This window comes from Schistosoma haematobium, chromosome 2 (assembly GCF_000699445.3).
Source record: "Schistosoma haematobium chromosome 2, whole genome shotgun sequence".
Taxonomy (NCBI): Eukaryota; Metazoa; Platyhelminthes; class Trematoda; order Strigeidida; family Schistosomatidae; genus Schistosoma; species Schistosoma haematobium.
The window spans coordinates 10,931,161-10,951,084 of record NC_067197.1 but is presented as its reverse complement, the minus strand read 5'-3'; the positions used below and the strand labels follow the sequence as shown (position 1 = coordinate 10,951,084).

At 34.1% G+C, this 19,924-nt stretch overlaps 1 protein-coding gene across 3 annotated transcripts in view; it reads left to right on the top strand.

The window, feature by feature from the left end:
- The window catches only part of OSBP2_1 (Oxysterol-binding protein 2), a 45,610-nt gene that overhangs the window by 18,440 nt on the left and 7,246 nt on the right, over nucleotides 1-19,924 (top strand). Inside the window, exons 5-9 of one of the 3 annotated variants that reach the window (XM_051214306.1) lie at nucleotides 584-903; nucleotides 2,266-2,448; nucleotides 3,371-3,616; nucleotides 6,509-6,632; nucleotides 19,179-19,375. In XM_051214306.1, coding sequence (XP_051067463.1) covers nucleotides 584-903; nucleotides 2,266-2,448; nucleotides 3,371-3,616; nucleotides 6,509-6,632; nucleotides 19,179-19,375 — 1,070 coding nt within the window. Of the gene's footprint in view, nucleotides 1-583; nucleotides 904-2,265; nucleotides 2,449-3,370; nucleotides 3,834-5,851; nucleotides 10,916-10,983; nucleotides 19,376-19,924 lie in introns of those variants that run through there. The other 2 variants (XM_051214307.1, XM_051214308.1) reach the window with 2 other exon arrangements.

Here is a 19,924-nt window from a genome sequence, read left to right as displayed (position 1 = left end):
AGGAAATCTATAGGGTGAACAAATCAGAATGTGACACCGATTTGCAAAATCGTTAACGTTTAACTGTTTAAACTTGACTTGAACGTAAATCACACAAATCCACAAAACGGCAAATATTCATTTTTCTACTAATTAGAATTTTTAAAATATTTCATTTTTATTATATGTTACCTTGGTATCGCGTAGTGATTCAGTATTAACATATAAAGTGGTCTCATTGTTCATACAATACTATTCTCTTGAACTAATGAAAATTATGAATTGACAATAACAGTGACTTACTTATCTCTGATTTCTAAAGATCTATTTATATATTAGTGTAGTTCTACAGCATCCAAACTTAAGCATATGCTTCACTGATTTACACCCACTTTGTTTGCCAACATTAACTTCTTTTGAATTCCATCTGATCGTTTCCCATCCTTTAGTAGTAAACTTAACATTTTACTGCATATTTAATGAGTATAGAAGAAATGTAATCAGTCCTACTCCATTACATTTCTTTCTCTGATTTAAATAAATTCATATGAACGTTTGTTTTTTATAAAATAAATATTTCCATTTTTGGCATTTTCTTCTATAGAAACCAAGCAAACTGTCAAACAGTCAGTAGAAAAATTACTTGGTGAAGAAAACAGTGATGAATTTTATGACGCCATGTCTAATTTGGATGTGACTGAACAAAATAATGATTCACTTATTTCTACAACCAATCAATCTATAGTACAAATGCCTAGACCATTACATTATAATTCATCATCATTGCATAATAGTGATGTAACTCAAGTGTCATCAGCAAGTTTAAGAAGTTTGGTGAATGTTGAAGAAACATCAGTTTCAGGCAGTGATTTAGATTTACCAAATGGATACACTAACAGAACTAATGTTTTTACATCTATGCCGGTAAGTTAAGGCGTATTTTAGCCATTTAAAAAAATGGGTGAGTCTATAACAAATCAGTCAATTCAAGTGTAGACAGTCAAACATGACAACCCAACTTTGGACCCAGGAAGACCCTGAGGTTAAGACTAAGATAGTCAGGAAAATGCCATACTTGAGCATAAGTACAAATGAACAGCTAAAATTATAAATAAAAAATTAATTCTAATCCCACCTAAACCTAAAATGAGTTCAATCTACACATGAATGGAGTGAGACCAATAAGGTTGCTTGCAAGTTGAAACAAAGAATTATTGTCACAAAAGATGTAAATTCGTTATTCGTTCCCCCCCTTTCCTCTTCCTCTCTCACACACAAACTATAGTCCACTAAAGTTCCCAACCATTTATTCTGACTGCTTATTACAAACTCCTGCATGTCGTTTAGATCAATAAGTAGTCAATAAAGTCATGATTTATTTATAATGCCTTTAGGTCTTTATGAGCTATATACGTTCGGCTACATCAAATGTAACAAAGCTTCTAAAAATTCCTTTTTTAATATGTTGTTTGATTGTCAAGGTTAATTCAATTACATTTACTCTTAGTGAAAAGTGAAACTTACCTTTGGAAGTCAGGACAAACTTCATAGATCTAAAATCTATGTTTATGTTGGCCTTTATTCATTGATAGTATTAAAAGATGCCATACAAAAGCTGAAGCGAATAAACATAATCAAAACACCTGATGCAACCCAAACCTAAGGGATTTTTTTATTTGCAAAGTCCTGAGCTAAATGATCCCCAAACTATTGTGAGAAGGCATCAAACAAAATTGTGTTATACCAATCATTGTAGCCCACTGAATAAAAGAATAGAGGTCAGACAACTTTGATTACGTTGAGATCTCAATTAAACTATATTCTCTGTACAACTGGTCCCCCTCTCTGATAAGTCTTGCAAATTGAACGCTATATTCGTTTCCTAGGCTATTCTGTAACCCCCAAGCTAGAACTATACAGCGATCTGAACAACGAGAGAGAAGACGCAAGGTATGCGAGAAGTACTTTACTCCGAAGTTCGTTTTAACATAGGAAATATAGGGTTTTTATAATATTTTTAAATAACCTTGGGTTGCTCGAAGATTCTGAAATGCTACTAAACATAGTAGCAATATAGCAATCAGCCAATCAGAACCTCCACATGTGACGTTTCACTTCCTTGATATTTTTGGCTAAAACTTCAAGTGAACGCTGATTGGATGAAACGCACCTTAGTGTTTCCTGGCCCTTGCTTGTCTTTTGCAACGAATTTTCTGGATCACTCCAACACTAATATTCAAAGCTATTTATATCATCGTTTTGCTTTTTTTCTTCCCTACCCAACAGTCTGATGGATATCCAAACACGTACGACAAAAACTCTACTACTGATCAGCATAATAACACATTGAAATATGGAAAAATTCGTAAACGTCGAAATACCATACCTGTTTCACCAAAAATTGCATTAAATTTATGGGGTATAATTAAAAATGCTATCGGTAAAGATCTGGCAAAAATTCCTATTCCTGTGAGCGCTTGTATTTTGTGTCATTTATATTTTACTTAATAATATGATAATTAAAGTACCTCTCTTGTTACGTATAATTAATTAAAACAATTCAGGATCAACATTGTCGAATAGCTGTATGAAATATGCCTCTGTATTGTTAAATACTTCTATCTCTTTATAAAATGAGGTTCAACAAGTTAATTTGATAAACCGTGCATTGTTTCGTTACATCCTGTTAGAATTAGGTCAGGGTCAAGGTTAACTATCAACATATTTCAGACTCATCTGTAATCCTTCATTAATGTACTTTTTATTTCACTTGGTCCGTAGTTATAATTTAATTCTCACTATTTTCTCGACATCTATAAACGTTTGCGAAATATGAACTATTCACACTTTAAATACGCTGGTACTTGAAATTTTGTACCTTTAGTTACTTAAGTACACAGAGAAACTCAGTGGATTAAAGTGACAAATATTCTAAGTACTAATTCTAAGACTAAACTTATACAGATAAACAGAATGTTGTTTTTGTGGATATTGTAGTAATTTTTAATAGTTGAATTCATGAGTTGATTTAAGCTAGACCATCGTGGAAAACCTGGAGGCCATTTGTTAAAAACTGGGAAACCTTTTAGAGAACTTTACGGAAATAAAAACAAATATAAAGTTATTTGAGGAAGTTATCGCAGTTTCTATTTAAATAAATATGGTAGTAACGTTTTGATAATCCATTTAGTATTAATGTGAACTGGAAAATGTTAATGTTTTGGTCAATCCATAGCTCATGTGATTGCCACAAATTAACTTCGTATCAAATTACTCATCGTTCAATGATAGTTGTATATCTTTATATGTTTATTTCAGTATATATATATATTCTGAAATAAACATTTAGAGAGATTCCTATTCAAAGTCTTACACAATCTTAATATTTCAGGTAAATTTCAACGAACCTTTGTCATTCCTTCAACGAGCTGTTGAAGATTTCACATATTCTAATCTATTAGATTATGCTTCACAGACCAGAGATCCAGTGGAACAAATGGCTTATGTTGTAGCATTTTCAGTTAGTTGTTATAGTTCGACTGCTTATCGTGTAGGAAAACCATTTAATTCATTACTCGGCGAAACTTATGAATGTGATCGTACAGATGATATGGGTTGGCGTTGTATTTCAGAACAGGTATGAAAATGCTTTTTTTTTATCTGCCTTCATATATATAAATGTTTATCCCTCGAATAAGGGATATTATCCAGTCAAATTTATATGTGATGTTGTATTTTGCTATGTGACTTTTCTTACATGTACTTCTTGAAGCCTCCTTTTTCAGTATATAGCGTAGCGATTACCAAATTTTCTGTATTCAATTATCATCATGAAAATCTGTCATTAATTAGTGGTAAGTAATACAGGATTGTTCTTTATTCGTCTACATTTAAATCTTTACCATTGTTAATTGATTTCTTCTCTGTACAATTTTATCTTTTTCGTATGAAACTAGGTTATTTGTGTCTCTCATTTGATCTTGGGATTATCCATCCTTTTCTGTGAATCAAATTTCATATTAATTCCAAACCATTCGTATGCTAGGTCTGATAATCTTATTACTTATGTTGGGATTGATTATCTGTCGTGGTTACATTAAATTTCATTGACTATTTCTGTAATGCCTCAAGATCTTGGCCCTAGTTTCTTCCATAGGTATTTCGACATTCGCCCTCTAAAATCGTAACAGTATTTACCTTGGAATTTTTAATGTTACCTCAAAAATCATGACATAATACTTGTTGTAACTTGTGACCTGTGTACCCTGTTGATATATACGTAATGCTACCGCCAATTGGAGAGCAGTGGATTATCGATCGGACCAATGACGCATAAAACCCGTGCGAGCATTCTAGAGTCCTTATCAGTCCTGTTTCCTGCTTAGACCAGCCAGTTAAGTCCAGAACACCAATCTCAGCCTCTGGAATATGAATCGTTTATTTCAAAAATACTGAATTTATAAGCAAAGATGATTAGTGGTCAGCAGTGGAATCCAGGACGCGCCTTTCGTCCTATTTGGGACTCGTCAGCTGGATGTATCTGCACCAAACAGACCACATCGTACCATAAAATAGAAAATAACATTTGCACGAAATTTAGCCGAAAGTGGCTGTGAATATGGGAGACAGTAATTGATAGACAGGGCATAACTCAAGTATGGTAAATCGTATAGTAATAGTTCATAGGTCAAAATAAAGCTCATAATAAGAGGGACATGAATATGAATAGTTTAGTTATTTAACAATTATATGATAAAAATATACGCACAGTATTGGCCCATAAATGGATCCCAAAAGTTACCATTCATTATGTTTATCGGGACATAACAATACTACATTGGTAACGCTGAAAATATAGTAACTCGTGTGATTACTTCTCGAAAACTAACTTTTGTACAGAAAATCACTTTGTGTACACGAGGTCTATTGCTTCATTTTTGAGAAAATTCTCATTGTCATAGCAAAATAATACTGTTAAACTATCTGCAAATTCTAATCGGTTGCAGTCCTGAATGTCAGCAAATAGGATTTACTAATCCTTATTTAAACATTCATATACATCAAACAAGTTAGTGTCAGCAGTATTCCAGTGAATAAGATGTTATAATTTTGAAGCCAAAAATACTGGGTTTAAGTGTCAATGTGAACACTATCACTCGTGCAGTTAAATCCAACTGAGGAGTCCTAAATAGAAACGCGCCTCCTGAATCCTACTGTTAACTATATAACGAATATTCTCTTAAACGTAATATATATATAATATAAACCGGGTTTTTTCATGCAATTAAAATATACTGAAATGGATAGTAAAAAAGTATATTGGATTCCGAAATGCTGCAATTTTTGCTGTTTCTATCTTTTACCATTTAAACAAATGTAAATTAACTCTTAATTAATTAATTCACATTCACCAATCCCTCTCTCTTTCTTCATCATTACACGTGAAATATAAATTGTGTAGATGTATGCATTTACCAAATAATGTCTGGTATCTTTCATATATATTTAGTTCATTGTTTTCAAAATTTACCATTTTCGTTATAACAAAATAAAACAATAATCGAAGTCAGTATTCATGCCTGTTTGTGTGTGTGTGTGTGTGTATGCACATACGCGCGTGTGTTGCCGACACCATCGTTGTTGGTATTCTTATTGTTGCTGCTCCCGCTGTAATTAAACCATGTCAACGCCTTATTTTGGCGTGGTTCTTTATTTACTTGAAACATACAAAACTACTTATTATTTATTTAAAACATTTTTTTTAAAAAGATACATTCTATTTTTACAATTTAATTTATTGATGAAGTTTTTAGTCGTTATGAGTTTTAATCGATATTTTTCTTAGAAAGAAAAAAGCGTTTTCTTTGTAAGTATTGTTTTGTTTAACAATACTCATCAAATATGTACCATCGTATTTAGGATTTAAGATTCATTATTATCTCTAGTGGTTTATAAAATAATAGATAATATTTGTAGATTATTATACAAATATTGAAAAAGTGTTACTGCTTTCTGAGCTGTATGGTTGTGTTGTGAAGCTGTTATTATCATTCTGAACAATGTCATCAGCACAAATTTCATAGCGAAGTGAGCTATTGGGATTACTACACAGCTTATTCTATCAAATTGTGTGGAATTTGGTTGGTTGTTGTTGTGTAGATTAGTCAATTAGTGTCAGTTGTTTCGTCGACCAATTTGATAATCATTATCATAATATTGTTTAACCGGTTTTAAGCACTTGATTTTCTACTACTGTTTGATTTGTGTAATGAATTCCGAAGTATTTTATTTGGTTTAAGGAGGATTGTAGTAATAATATTGATAGACTGCATACAGCAATTTTTGTTTATAAACTTATACTTCTCTTAGTAATCGACTTTGAGTATTCCACATATTCCTTATATATCTATCTTTTCTTGTGTACATCTCACTAAACTAATTTTGTTCTTTGAGACACTTTAGTTTCACAATAATCCCTTTTTTGCTTGATTCTCTCATCAGGACATTTGTTCATTTATCTTTTATTAAGGTTAGTCATCATCCACCTGGTTGCAGTCAGTATTGTGAATCATTACGACATAAATGGAAAGTTTGGCAAGATTATTTTTTGTCAACAAAATTTCGTGGCAAATATTTATCCATCAGTCCTAAAGGTAATTTTTCACATCTCTATATTTTCTTGTTCATTTTTGAGACTGATAAGCTCATTGATAATTGTTCATCAACATAATGATTTCCTACAGTTATTCTCTATTCATAAGACTTGAATAATACACAGTTTTTGGAATATCAATTTCTAATGGTTTGTTTCATGTTGTTAACTGCCCCCAAATGCCCTGGTACGGCCGAGAGTGGGGAGGGTCCGCTTTTCCTCTCGAAGTGCTCTCACATGGACACACCTATAAAGCCTCTGCCAGGGAAGTCCTACTCACTGCCTTCTCGTGGCGGGGCTGTTGTTTACGAAATTGAGAGGACGAAAAGCGAATGTCCGGAGCTTTAACCGGGTTAGTGGACATAGGCTCCAGGGTTCTTAGGGAACAAATGGCGTATGAACCAATTTTTGGTCACCGGCTTCTATGGGACTGCATTTCCTTACGATGCTCCTCCACTGCCTTGTGAATCAGACCTTCAGGTCGAAGGTTCTGGGTGCGGCCCCTTACGAAAACCACCTACCTTGATTTGGTCACCCGAGCAGTATCACGATCCTCACACAAATCAAATGAGATTTTTGTGGCGCATATGTATTGGTGTCTCTTTGTACCAATATATATGTGTTCAAATAAATTAATATTTGTTGTCAACTGTCAGTTTTAACTATTTCAGAGATCATATTTAAAAACTGTTCAGTTTCTTTCATTGATAGCTTTTATGGTCAACAGTCACAGACCTCCTGGATCCATGTTGTATATTTAGTGTTTACAAGCTGGACAAAAAACATTCCAGCTTTAAATTTTCAGATTGTACTAGGCCTACTTGGAATAAACGGTACGTCTTACACAGCGTGTTTAGAAAAAATGCCTTACTCAAAAACTTTGGCTTGATCATTTGGAGATCTATATTAACAAGAATGGTTGGTTGATTTATGTTTGTATAAAAAGTACGAATATTATTTTCAGAATGATATTAGTAATGATAGTTGGTACCTGATATTAACACATGATTGAATATACGAGTCTTTATATTTGTTACTTGTCGACCGTTTTTTAGTCATTGCAAGTTTTTCACCATTAATCGTTGAATGAATATTAAATATCCTTTCTTCCTCCGTAAACATTCACAGATAAAAAGTGATTCTTACTAGGCATTTAGTATTTCTTCAATAACTTCATTGTTTCCTTTTTTCATCCCACGTATTTGATTTTTCTGCATTCTTCGCTTTTCGGATGTTAACAATCTAAACTCACAACAAACACCCATAACGTATGTAGAGGGAACAGGTAAAGAAAAAATAGCACATACTAGTTTTTTTCTCGTCACTTTTTCCTCTCTTGTTGTTATTATGTATTTTTGGTGTGTGCACTTTCAATCTGTTTGTATAGTTGCTCATGCACTGTATATTTTGTGTTCTGTTCATTTGCAAACATTTTTTACTCGCTAATACTTTTAAGACTCAATTATATTGATTAAGTGCTCTTCAGACATAGATAAGACTGGTCAAACTCTCAACTGAGATTGTTTTTTTCCGGCGGTAGTGATGGCGTTCCTAGACCTCAACTAGGACGAGACAGTAAATCTTGGTTTACTAGAAAGTAAGCGATTTACAAACCTGATATCCTTCAATCGTTTATAACATTTTATTACGTTATTTTTTGTTAATAATTTATGTATAAACATGTTACTTAGTTAGATATTAAATTTCTATTTTTCTGACTAGTATTCTTGTTTTCGATCTAAGTTTATTTACGAGGTTTGTGTCAATATTCAGTCTCATAAGCAGCCATTACTCAATCACCTTGTATTATTACACCATGTTATCTACCGGTATGCGTTATTCTTCAAATCATAGTTCATAACATAGAGTTTACCCCGAGAGCGATACGACTGAATACGTCTAATTTCAAGGAGCGCAAGATCATTCAGTAATCCCAGTTTTTAAGTCAAAATCCTACTACTCTGTAAATGTGTTTAGCTACGATTAATTACTTAATCGATAACGCTAGCTTTTAGACTGATGATTTAAAATATTAGGAAGAAGTTACTTTGACATGTATCACACTTCTTTATGATCTGGGAAATCTTGTTACTTTTCGAAACACGTTCCTTACTCTATAAGAATAGTTATTCCCTAAATATCTCGAATAAGCCTAAACGAATGTCAGTTCTGTCTTCATGTTATGCTTCAAGTAATCAACTAATTGCATACTTTCAACCAATGTTCCAGATTTCCATTATCTAACTACCATGATTTTACTTAGTTTTTCTCATTTAGTCATATTCATGATTTATCTGGCTCTCAAAAATATGGACAGAATTCTCATCCCTAATTTCAGAAAGTTTATTACTTATTACTTAAAGTTTAATCAGTTCCATTCATTTTTTCCGTATTTTTATACAACCTCTTTGTTGTTTCTGATGCGGAATCAAATCATCGTTTACTTAACATCTGTCTCCCCCTCATATTAGTTCATTTTTTACACGCGCGGTTATCTCTAATGCCAGTATCTTTCAAGTATTTAGACCGTTTATTAAAACTTGTTTTTGGACCTCACTTGTACATACCCTTTTCTTTTCAATAATGACTATCAGACTATTTTTTTATATGCATAGAATTATAAAATGTCACTACTGATATGTAAAATATGGTAAACATCTGCCACTTTCAGCCAACAAATTCCCATTCTCAATAGATTTATTATATAGCAGACCAATATTGACTATAATATAAACATGGAAATCAGAGTGAACACGCACAAACACACGCAGCACTGGATAGCGAATCAGACTGTTCTACACAGATAATTCTTTATTCCATGTGTTTGATTAAATTGTTTATTCATGCTGTATATTTTATAACTTCTAAAATACTTTGATTTATTTTTGTGTAAGTTGTGGTAACTGAATATACTTTTTTCCTCATTGGACATTTTTGTGCAACTGGTTAATATTCAGTCTTATCCACATTTCGATAGTTCAGCATTTTTTACTTTGTATTTTTGTATTCTACGTTCTGACTTATTCCCTTAAAGTTCCCATTCATAATATGTCAGAATAAACTCTCTCCTGCATTCACAACTACTATCTTTTTGAATGTAAAGAAAGCAACCTCAGCGTATTTTGTCAGTTATATCATGAGTACAAGTTGCTTTGCTATGAAACATCATCTATCCATCCAGTTATTTGAACTACTTTGAAAATATTTCCTAAATCAGTGCTCCTTTCAGCTAATTTAAATATTTCCGTTTTTTAGTGACTGTTTTTCTTCGTTTAAATCACAAAATAATTTTATCTAGACTACCAATAATAAGCTGGAAGCATTGGCTGGCCTCAGTAATGCGCATCCACGACCTCGCAAAGAGGAATCAAACCCAGGACCTTCGGTCTAGTATACTTTCGCTTAACCTCCAGACCACTGAACCGGGTTCGTATGTTTAATTGTATTTCTGTCAAATATAGGGTATCCCGAAATACTTCGATTTTTTGACTAAACTTCGTAGGCATTGATTTAAAAATATATCTACGTTGTGCATGTATATTTGATTTTAATTGTTAAATATTTGTTTTGCTCATGTGTATATTTTCAATGATATGTATTACAGTTATTAAAATGTGATCTCATTCATTTGTTCCTTTTATCGGAAAGAAAATAATTTACTTAAGATCGATTTCACGCTTAATTTTATTTTCCAGTTTCACTTAACCTGGTTATCATTTGACTAAAGCTTGAGAAAAATCTAGTATTTACTCAGTTTATTATTTTAAACGTAGGCCAGGAATGTTGCTGTAGTCTACATAACATGCTTATCTGTCGTGGCTAATCCTCAACATGACAATAAATAACCGCAAAGATACCTGTGTAATTTTAACTAAATGTAATGTCCTTCAAACTCGATCAATATTTTCGATGACTTTTACCCTGTTGCTAGTGTCTAGCATAGTAGGTGCTTTATGCTCAACGATTTTCTTCATTGTCCATGTTCTCTATGCCTAGTGTTTACTGTCCCTGATACTACTACTTTGGTATTCCTCTTGATAATTCCGTCTTGCTGTGCACCGATACACATGTGTGCTAGGTTCCATATTGCTTGTGATAGACTGACTGATTTTAGTTTTGGCAGCTGGGTAGTATCAACAAATTGTATCAGTCTAATATTAGAAACACTATATATTTATTTGAATTTCGATCGGGGAAATGGCACCAATATAAACGGTTAATTATTTTCTAAATATATCGGTCTCTAATTGTTGTTTCATTGTTTACAAGAAGAACACTAAATTCATTTTTCATGGAGTTTTGTTCTCTGAGCTGGATGGTTTAGTCGTGGTCCAGCTCAGAGAACAAAACTCCATCAAAATCATCCACCTGAGCTATAAATCTTCACCACCAAATTCATAGAAGTAGTTACTTCAATGGTAGTAATATATAAAAGAACGATTTTGTATAAGGATATAGTACAGGAAGAAACAATTAGAAGGGAGGGTATAAAGTATTTTTAATCTCACAATTTAAGGGAAGTTAAAGAGTGTATACGCATACGCCATTATGATCGATTCTGAGCCATGTCACCCAGAGTCTTCAACCATTGGTTACGATAGTCGCGCGGACCTCAATCAAGTAGTTTGCATCTATCAACATGGCTCAGACCAGAAGACCTCATCAACTGATTTAGCATTAATCCCTAATACCCTCTGTCTAATCTCACTATTACTTACTCGGTGATCCCAGCAGATGCGATCAATATTTCTAGGATATCCGTGATCAAATACTAGTAAATTACGAATATATATATATATATATATATATATATATAGTGTGTATGGGATAGAAGAACTAGGTCATCTGCAAAGTCCAAATCATCTAGTTGCATCCAACCTGTCCATTGTATTCCGTGTTTTCCCTCAGATGTCGAGGTCTTCATAATCCAGTCGAGCACCAGAAGAAAGAGGAAGGGGAAGAGTAAGCAGCTTTATCTGACTCCGGTCTTTACTCTTAATGTGTCTGTCAGCTGTCCTCCATGCACGACTTTGCAGTGTAGTCCGTCGTATGACTTCCGTATGATGTTGACAATCTTCTCAGGTTCTTCATAGTGCCGGGGAAATTTTCATAGGGTCCTCCTATACACGCTGTCGAATACTTTCTCATAGTCAAGGATGATGACGTATACTGACGAGTTCCATTCAATTGATTGTCCATCGATGATACGTAGTCTTGCGATCTGGTTTGCATACTACCGATCCTTTCGGAATACGGTCTGTCAATCTCAAAGTTGGACATCCACCAAACCGTTTGTTCGACTCAGCATTACTCTATTGAAAACCTTTCTTGTTGAAAGCTATCTAGAATTAGATGAGTTTGCCAGTATCTCGGAAGTAGGCTATATTTAATTTTTGTAGTTCTGTTTCCCTAGTTGTCGACTGGCTCTAGCTTCAGTCTCATCTTGGCAACCGTCAGGTAGTGATCTGAAGCATTTCAGCTCCTCTTCCGGTTCTTACATCTTTCATTGACCTTCTGAATCTTTTGCTGACGCAAATATGATTTATATGGTTCTCTGTAGTATAATCCGTTGAGATCCATGTAGCTTTGTGTATGCGATAATGCGGGAATATCGTGCTTCCTATAACCATTTTGCTGAATGCACATAAGTTTTCAAATCTCTCCTTATCCACGTTCTTTTCTACCAGTCCATGTTATCCCATGATTTCTTCGTACTCGGTGTTGTCCATTCCTACCTTGATGTTCAGGTATCCCATCAGGACGTTCAGGTTCTTTCCTTGGCACTTCCATACGATCTATTGCAGCCGCTTATCTTTTTTATTGCTATCATCGGTGAGTGCACATAACTGGATAATATTCATTGTGTTCCCCTCCCTTGTTTTGAAGGACGCTTTGATGGTTCTGTATCGATGAGACTCTCATCCTATAAGTGCACGTTGTGCTTCTTTGGACAGTATCAGAGCAACTTTCTGAGTGTACGAAGCAGTTTCTTCGTGACTAGAGTACAGAAGCTTCTCTTCCGAATTCATTATTTTCTGTCGACTTTGGTTCTTATGGGTTTCTCTTATTCATACAACCTCCAAGTTGTATCTGCCGATTTCCATTGCTATTTAATTAGTCCTACTAGTCTCCTACATTGCCTAGATATCCCATGTATCTATATTGATTTTTGTCATAGTTGTCAGAAGGGACATCGGCCTCGTGAATTCCGAAGGATCTTGGGTTTCAAAATGAGGCGTTATGATTTTTCTGAATGAGTATCCTTCAACTCGAAGAGCATAGTTTAAATTGTGTAATCTGCTTAGCGTTTTTTTAGCAAGCTCGTTTTGTACGGGATGGTGTTGATGACCCAATGTTCAACCCTCCTTATTTACTCGGATGTGGGACCTGCAGTGACCCTAGAAGAACTACAGGCGTTGTCATATCATAAAATTGTTTAATATCGTACATTTTTGTCTGTTATTTTAACGACTTTTCTTATCTATCACGCTTTCTGCTATATAGTAGTGTTGTCCACTTAGTGATTTTGCTGTTGAGTGGGACTTCTACTGGTTCATATTGTCCCGTCCAAAGAAATAAATTCTGTGTTTTCTTTTAGTTATCTCGACACAGTAGGTTTGGAATATCTTCTATTATAGATTATATGGGACTGTTGTGTTTTAATTAGAATAATTCAGTAAAATAAAAAGTGAATATGAAATATATGTTAGAATAATGGATGGTTAAAGTTATTCAACAAGAAACCAGCGTACCATCAAATGGTGACGGAACTGTCTGTAACACTATGTAACGGCGGTTAAAATCTTACATGAGGCATTAGATTCCTCAATATGCGCCTTTGTTCACGACTACCAATTAAGATGAACCCGAGTCTTAGTGCTTCCTGTCCACTGATTCTTACCAAACAGTATCAAAACATATTGCACAAGCCACTTAAAGTATTAGATACATCTCAACTTGATCGATAGAATTCGATTACTACTAAGAGCCAAACAAGAATGATAACGGTAATTATTCATTAATCAGTCTGTAAGCTCGTTTATGGGTTTTATATCATAGAACTTAAAAATGGTAGCGAGAATACTTCTATCTTTTCCATACTTTTCGTGAAGAAACTACCAGCGATACGCAAATCTCTAACTGTTTATTTTATTAAAATGTATATCGTTTCTTTTCCTTTGTTAAACGATAAAGATTTGAGTGGCTGTCGAAGTGTAGTACAACTGTGTCATAGCTTATAGTTTATATTTTGTTATAAATGCTTGGCCGATTTTTATTTTTATTGATTGATTTTTTGGTTTGATGCATAGGTAGCTGTATAGCAATATGATTGACTGACCTTTGAATCTGTAAATATTTTATTTAATATTATATATTGCATTGAATAAAGTACATTAAGTTGACTATTATTATTACTGTTTAGTTTATAGACCAACATCTCAGCAAATTCACTTAGTTGCAACTTCATTTACTTTTACGTGTAATTTAATGTGGTAAGCCGAATTGTACACTTAGATCTCTCACAGTAGATAAGCCGATTGTACCGTTTTACGCGTCATCGCATGATGTATATTTTTACATAAATAGTGTACTTTTAGATTGTTAGAGGTAGTTGAGAGGAAACTCTGATCCTAGGTTTCATATTTTGTAACACTCATTAACAATGTGTACCTGATGGATCGATGACGTGCCATGTAGCTTCACAGTCTGAAATGTTACTAATGAGTTAATCGGTTGGTGACTGACCTCCTGTTAGACTGAAATACTTTTAATCACTTGGTCACTTCCCAATAATTAATTGACTGTGTAATGCACTATGTGCATAACCTCCTCCTCTTTCAGTAGATACTGCCATGCCACTATGTGATATTGTGCTGTGTGCTACTGATGTCGACAGATATAAGTAGTATATATCATCAATCGAAAGTTAGATGCATGGCGGCAGACGGTTAAGAAGATCGAAGAAAAGAGAACAAGTACAGAATGATTGGTGTGCAATCGGAGGAACAATCAAGTCTAAGACGATTGATCGACATTTTGCAAATGAAGTATTTACCGTATAGTTCTCAGATTTTGCTAAGATGTTCCATAATTTTGTAGTCAAATGCATCCGATTGTCCCCACTTGTGTTCTCGTTCACTACATTTGGTATCGCTGCCAACCAGGAGATGTGGAAGGGTGCTGTTCAGCGGACGCCGTTGTGGACCAGGAGCTGAGGTGCCAGTTAGGGCGGTCTGGTGCATAGAGGTTTTTTTTATTTATTTTTATTTAAACACATAAACATTTGTACAAGGAGTTGCCAAACAAATATGCACCACACAAATCATTCGATTTGTGTGAGGGCTGGGATACTACCCGGATGCTGTTGAAGTGCTGGTGCTTGGCGGACATCGGATGTAGATGGCTCAGAAAGTCGCTGGAGCGCAGGTGTTGAACGTCCCATGTGCTGAGTGTACGTCGAATTTCGATTGTCCGGCGGGTCGACGTATCTATGCAGGTCAACGCGCCACAGACTCGAAATTTTGATGGGGAGCGTGACATAGACTGCAGAAAAGAATAAAGTAACACGGCGAGCAGAACCACCGCAAGAACGACTGCTTTGAAGGGAGACGAGTGTGTTGTGTGCTACTGATGTCGATAGATATAAGTAGTATGTATCATCGTTAGGTTCGTCAATATTCTTCAGTAAGTAGTTACTTTGTCTGTTTGTTGGGCCGGTCATTTCGTGCTAGAGTTTGTAACTACTGGTTATGACCAAAATTCACTATTTCAAAATCATATATTTCAACACTCAACTATTATAAAATTTGACATTATGTATTTTAATGTTTATTTAAACCTTATAATGTTTTTAGTTCATCCTTGGCTAAGAAAATATGAGAAACGTTGAGAAAATTGATCACCTCTTCTCTTTAACAACTAAAACTTATTGTATTACTGGTTTTGCTATTTGCATATGGTTTATTTTTTAACCATACAAATGTATTGATTCTTCTTTTTATATTTTCCAATATCAATTCATTTGTTGGCGTGTTTATTTGTTTTCCTCCACTGTTTGTTAGTTTATTTCAAGTTTTGTTCTATTTTAAATGAACTCTATTTGTGTATGTATTTTTTTATGGACTTTTGTGAATTGTCATTCACCTTGGTTTCCATTAATGCTTGTTCATTTATTGTATTTAAGTATTTCTGTATAAGAAATTAATTAGCTATAAATATTTTTCGGAACAATTACTATGTTGTTTCACGAATATATTGAGCTTTGTGATGATATTAATTTATTACTAAACGATATTTGTAGTGATTGTCGAATCGCTTAGTTTACATCATTGGCTGACCTTAGAGAATGATTATAAACCAGGAATCATGGAATATCTGTTTCATATTAGTATGAGACTTTTCAGCAATGCACATTCACGATCATATTAAGGATCAAACCAAAAAAATTCAGATCTCATGACGAGTGATTAACTGTTAGACTATTGAGAGGCAGGATCCAGTGGTTTAAATTTCCAAGTCCCGTTAATTCGTAATATTGCATAGCCATCTTTCAGTTCTGTTGATAGGTATTTAGCTGCCTCATCTGACTTAACTGAACTTCACTATGTTTTGTCATTAGATCTCTTATAATTACTTTTCAGAAGTGGTCACTACATGGTTAATAATTTCATTGTTTCTGTCAGATTTTTTCTCTACTAACAATGTAACTGACATGTTTTTATCATAAACTTATTTGTATCGTTTCTTGTACATAAAATTGAATTTCTGATAATATTGAACTATTTAGCTGTGTTTTAATTTCTAGCTGGTCACATTCTCTAGTAGTATTAGAATAAATTGTTTTTAACCAGCACTTTTGAAACTTGACATTATCTGTCTATTAAATTAATTATTGTCATAAAAGAGTATGTCATTTATTTTATTCACATTATTTTATTTTACTTAAATTGTTTATGAGTAATTTGTTTCTACAAATATGTAATATTATTCATTATTCATGTGATTAGGCCGTTATGTATTCTTGTGAGATTGAATCAATAAATATACGTCCAGTTTGATATGAATAAACTAACATACCTTAGGTAGAATTGTTTTCATAGCAAACAGAAAAAACAACAACAACCTCTTATACATCTTTATGTGGAATGTTTACTTTTTCAGATTCATGTGATGATTTATTTTATGTTGATTTACATTAGTATGCATTTTCATAGAATTTACTTTTTATTTCTGTTTTTAATGCACTTTCAATTACGATTTTATAAAATAATTTTTTGAATGATTGAATTTCTTCAACTTGGTTCACTAATTTTTCTCACTAATAGAGCATTCAGTTCAAAGTTTAGGGGTCTGGTATTCGTAGACTTTATAATTTTTTTTAAATAACTTATGAATGCAAAGTACAAAAACTTTAAATTCAAGCTTTGAGTATCATAAATTGTATGTAAATTTTATGAAAAACGTGAAAAAACACCCAAGCCCCTAAATGCCATGGTATGGTCGAGAGTGGAGTGGGCCCGCCCTCCCTCTCGAAATTTCTCACACGGACACGCGTATACAGCCTCTGCCAGGGAAGTCCTGCTCACTGCCTTCTCGTGGCAGGGGTGTTGTTTACGAAAATGAGAGGACGAAAAGCGAATGTCCGGCGCTTTAACCGGATCCCAAACCAATGGTGCACATGGGCTCCAGTATCCTGCGGGAACGAATGGCGTATGAACCAATCGTTGGTCACCGGCTACCATGGGACTGCATCTCCTTACGATGCTCCACTGCCTCGTGGGCTCGGGGAGTGGCTCCCTAAGATAACCACCTGGTTCGGTCTGTCACCCAGGCAGTATCACAGCCCTCACACATATCAAATGAGATCTGTGTGGCGCATATGTATTTGGTGCTTCCTTGTACCAATATTTATTTTCAAATAACAAAAAAGGAAACAGAAAACTGAGTCTTTTTATTGGATTCGATGTTAAATAGCGAAATTGTGAAAGAAACCCAACATAACACATTCTATATTATTATTGTAGGTCTGTTAAAGCATAATAATCTAGCGAAACAGTATAATTATTAAATCACTGTTCCAACTTTAGTGTATATGTTGTAACTATCCTAACTTTATTCACTTGGCACATCCAATAAAATTAATGTAGAAGATATTTAGAGTGTTTTAATGGGGAATTTAATGACTTCTCTATCGGCTTGTTTGATGGGATGATATACTCTTTTTTTCAGCTAGTCATGAACAGAAGGTTCAGGATTTTCCAATACGTTACAGCTCAGGGTGACACGATATTGATCGATAAGTAATGCGTACTGATACCCTATAAATTTACTGGTACATTCTCACGAAACCAGATTACTATGCGAGCCTTTAGTAACCTGAATTTGAAAGACATCACAGTATATCATGAGTACAGGGTTTTTCTAACAAAATTTATGCAGAATATTGAACCCAAAAGTGTACATGATTAAGAGTCATTTAAAACAGGGATTTGTAGAAAACATGTTTTTAAAATCATTTAGACGTCATTGACATTACTACCTAACTGCTATTGATAATTCTTACTTGTCATATAACCTCTAATGGTTTTCATTTCAATATGTTTTGTTTAACATTAGTCTTGTATTTCCGTAAAATAACTGATCATTTTATGTAGGTGCTCATGCATTTCACGTACAAGCAAAGATGGATGGTGGTCAGTAGTGCAATCCGTGATGCTCGTTTCTCCCTATTTGGGACTCGTCAACTGGATATACCTGCATCCCAGAGTTGATGTCCATTCCGAGACTCGAACCCAGTACCATTCGCTCCAAACACCATCGCGTTATTCACTTAATTACTGAGTTCTGATAGCTACTAGCTTGTGCAATGGGGTGAAGGTTAAATTCATTTCGTATTGTTTGTTTGATACTTCACATTGATGTTTTGAACTACAATTGATCAGTCAGTTATTGGCATATGTACATCCTGTGCGGATTGCCTCGATACTGCCTTAAATCCTGGATTCCACTGCTAGCCACCATCCATCTTTGCTCATAATGCTTGTGACTTAAGTCAATATCGAGGCAACCCTCACAGGATGTACATATATTAATAAGAGTCTGGTCAATTGCAGTCCTAAACATCAATGAGAAGATTCAAACAAACAATACAAAAAGAATTAAAGTATTTCAGTTACGTTTTTTTAATTGAACATAGATCAGACGATTCTTCTTTTTATCCTGTCTGCCACCTCATATTTAAAAATAAATGATATTATTTGGTTGTTTGATGAGTACAGGTAGTTGAAGTTATTTGATAACCATATCTTCGTAAGTCAACATTATCTGAATGTGTATTCCTAGTTCAGTTGTTGTAATTCAATAACTGAAATGTTCTTACCTATTACTATCGAACTCATCCGTTAAAATTCCTTTTCTCACTTGTTATTTTATTTATTCAAAGTGTCTAAAACTCACTTCAGACAAATTACGTAACATCTACTCTTTTTCCTTCACTTAGTTCTCCATTTCCTTACGTTTTCTTACTCCATGTTAATTTGTCATTTAGGTACCATTAATCTACAGTTCGCTGACGGATCACATTATACTTGGACAAAAGTAACAACAGTTGTTCATAATTTAATTGTTGGTACGATATGGATTGATAATTATGGTGATGTAACCATAGAAAATCATAAAACTGGTTATTCATGTAGCCTGCAGTTTATCGCTCATTCTTATTTTAATAGAGGACAGTCAAGACGAGTATGTCATCTTGTTTGGTCTATATATATATTCCCGTCATACCTATTGTTTACAAGAAAGGTCTATGATAAAACCCTATCCAGAGTTCATTCTCACTATATAGCACTTTTCATTTGTCCCATCCTTTATTCATGATAAGGTGAAGTCTTTATTCTGTAGACTTTATTGTGTAATCGTATAAAAGTGAAATGTATTTTTGTCGGATACAAACACAAGGATTTTATCAACAAAAATTGTGATGTTACTAAATATGCCATATATTTTGTAAAAAAAAACTGTCATTACCTGTTTAATATTTTCATAATGGAGATTTGTGGAGATTGTAGTAATTTTAATTTTGAATTCATGAGTCGATCTAAGCTAGACCACCAATGAAAATCTGGAACCACTGGACGGTTGTTTCGTTCTAGTATGATCCTCCTCAGTAGTGCGCAGCCACGATCCCATACACGGGATTTGAACCAAGGACCTTCGGTCTCGTGCGTAATCGCTTAATCTCTATACCATTGAGCCAGCATCCGACGATGTTAATATCTAACTTTATTCTAT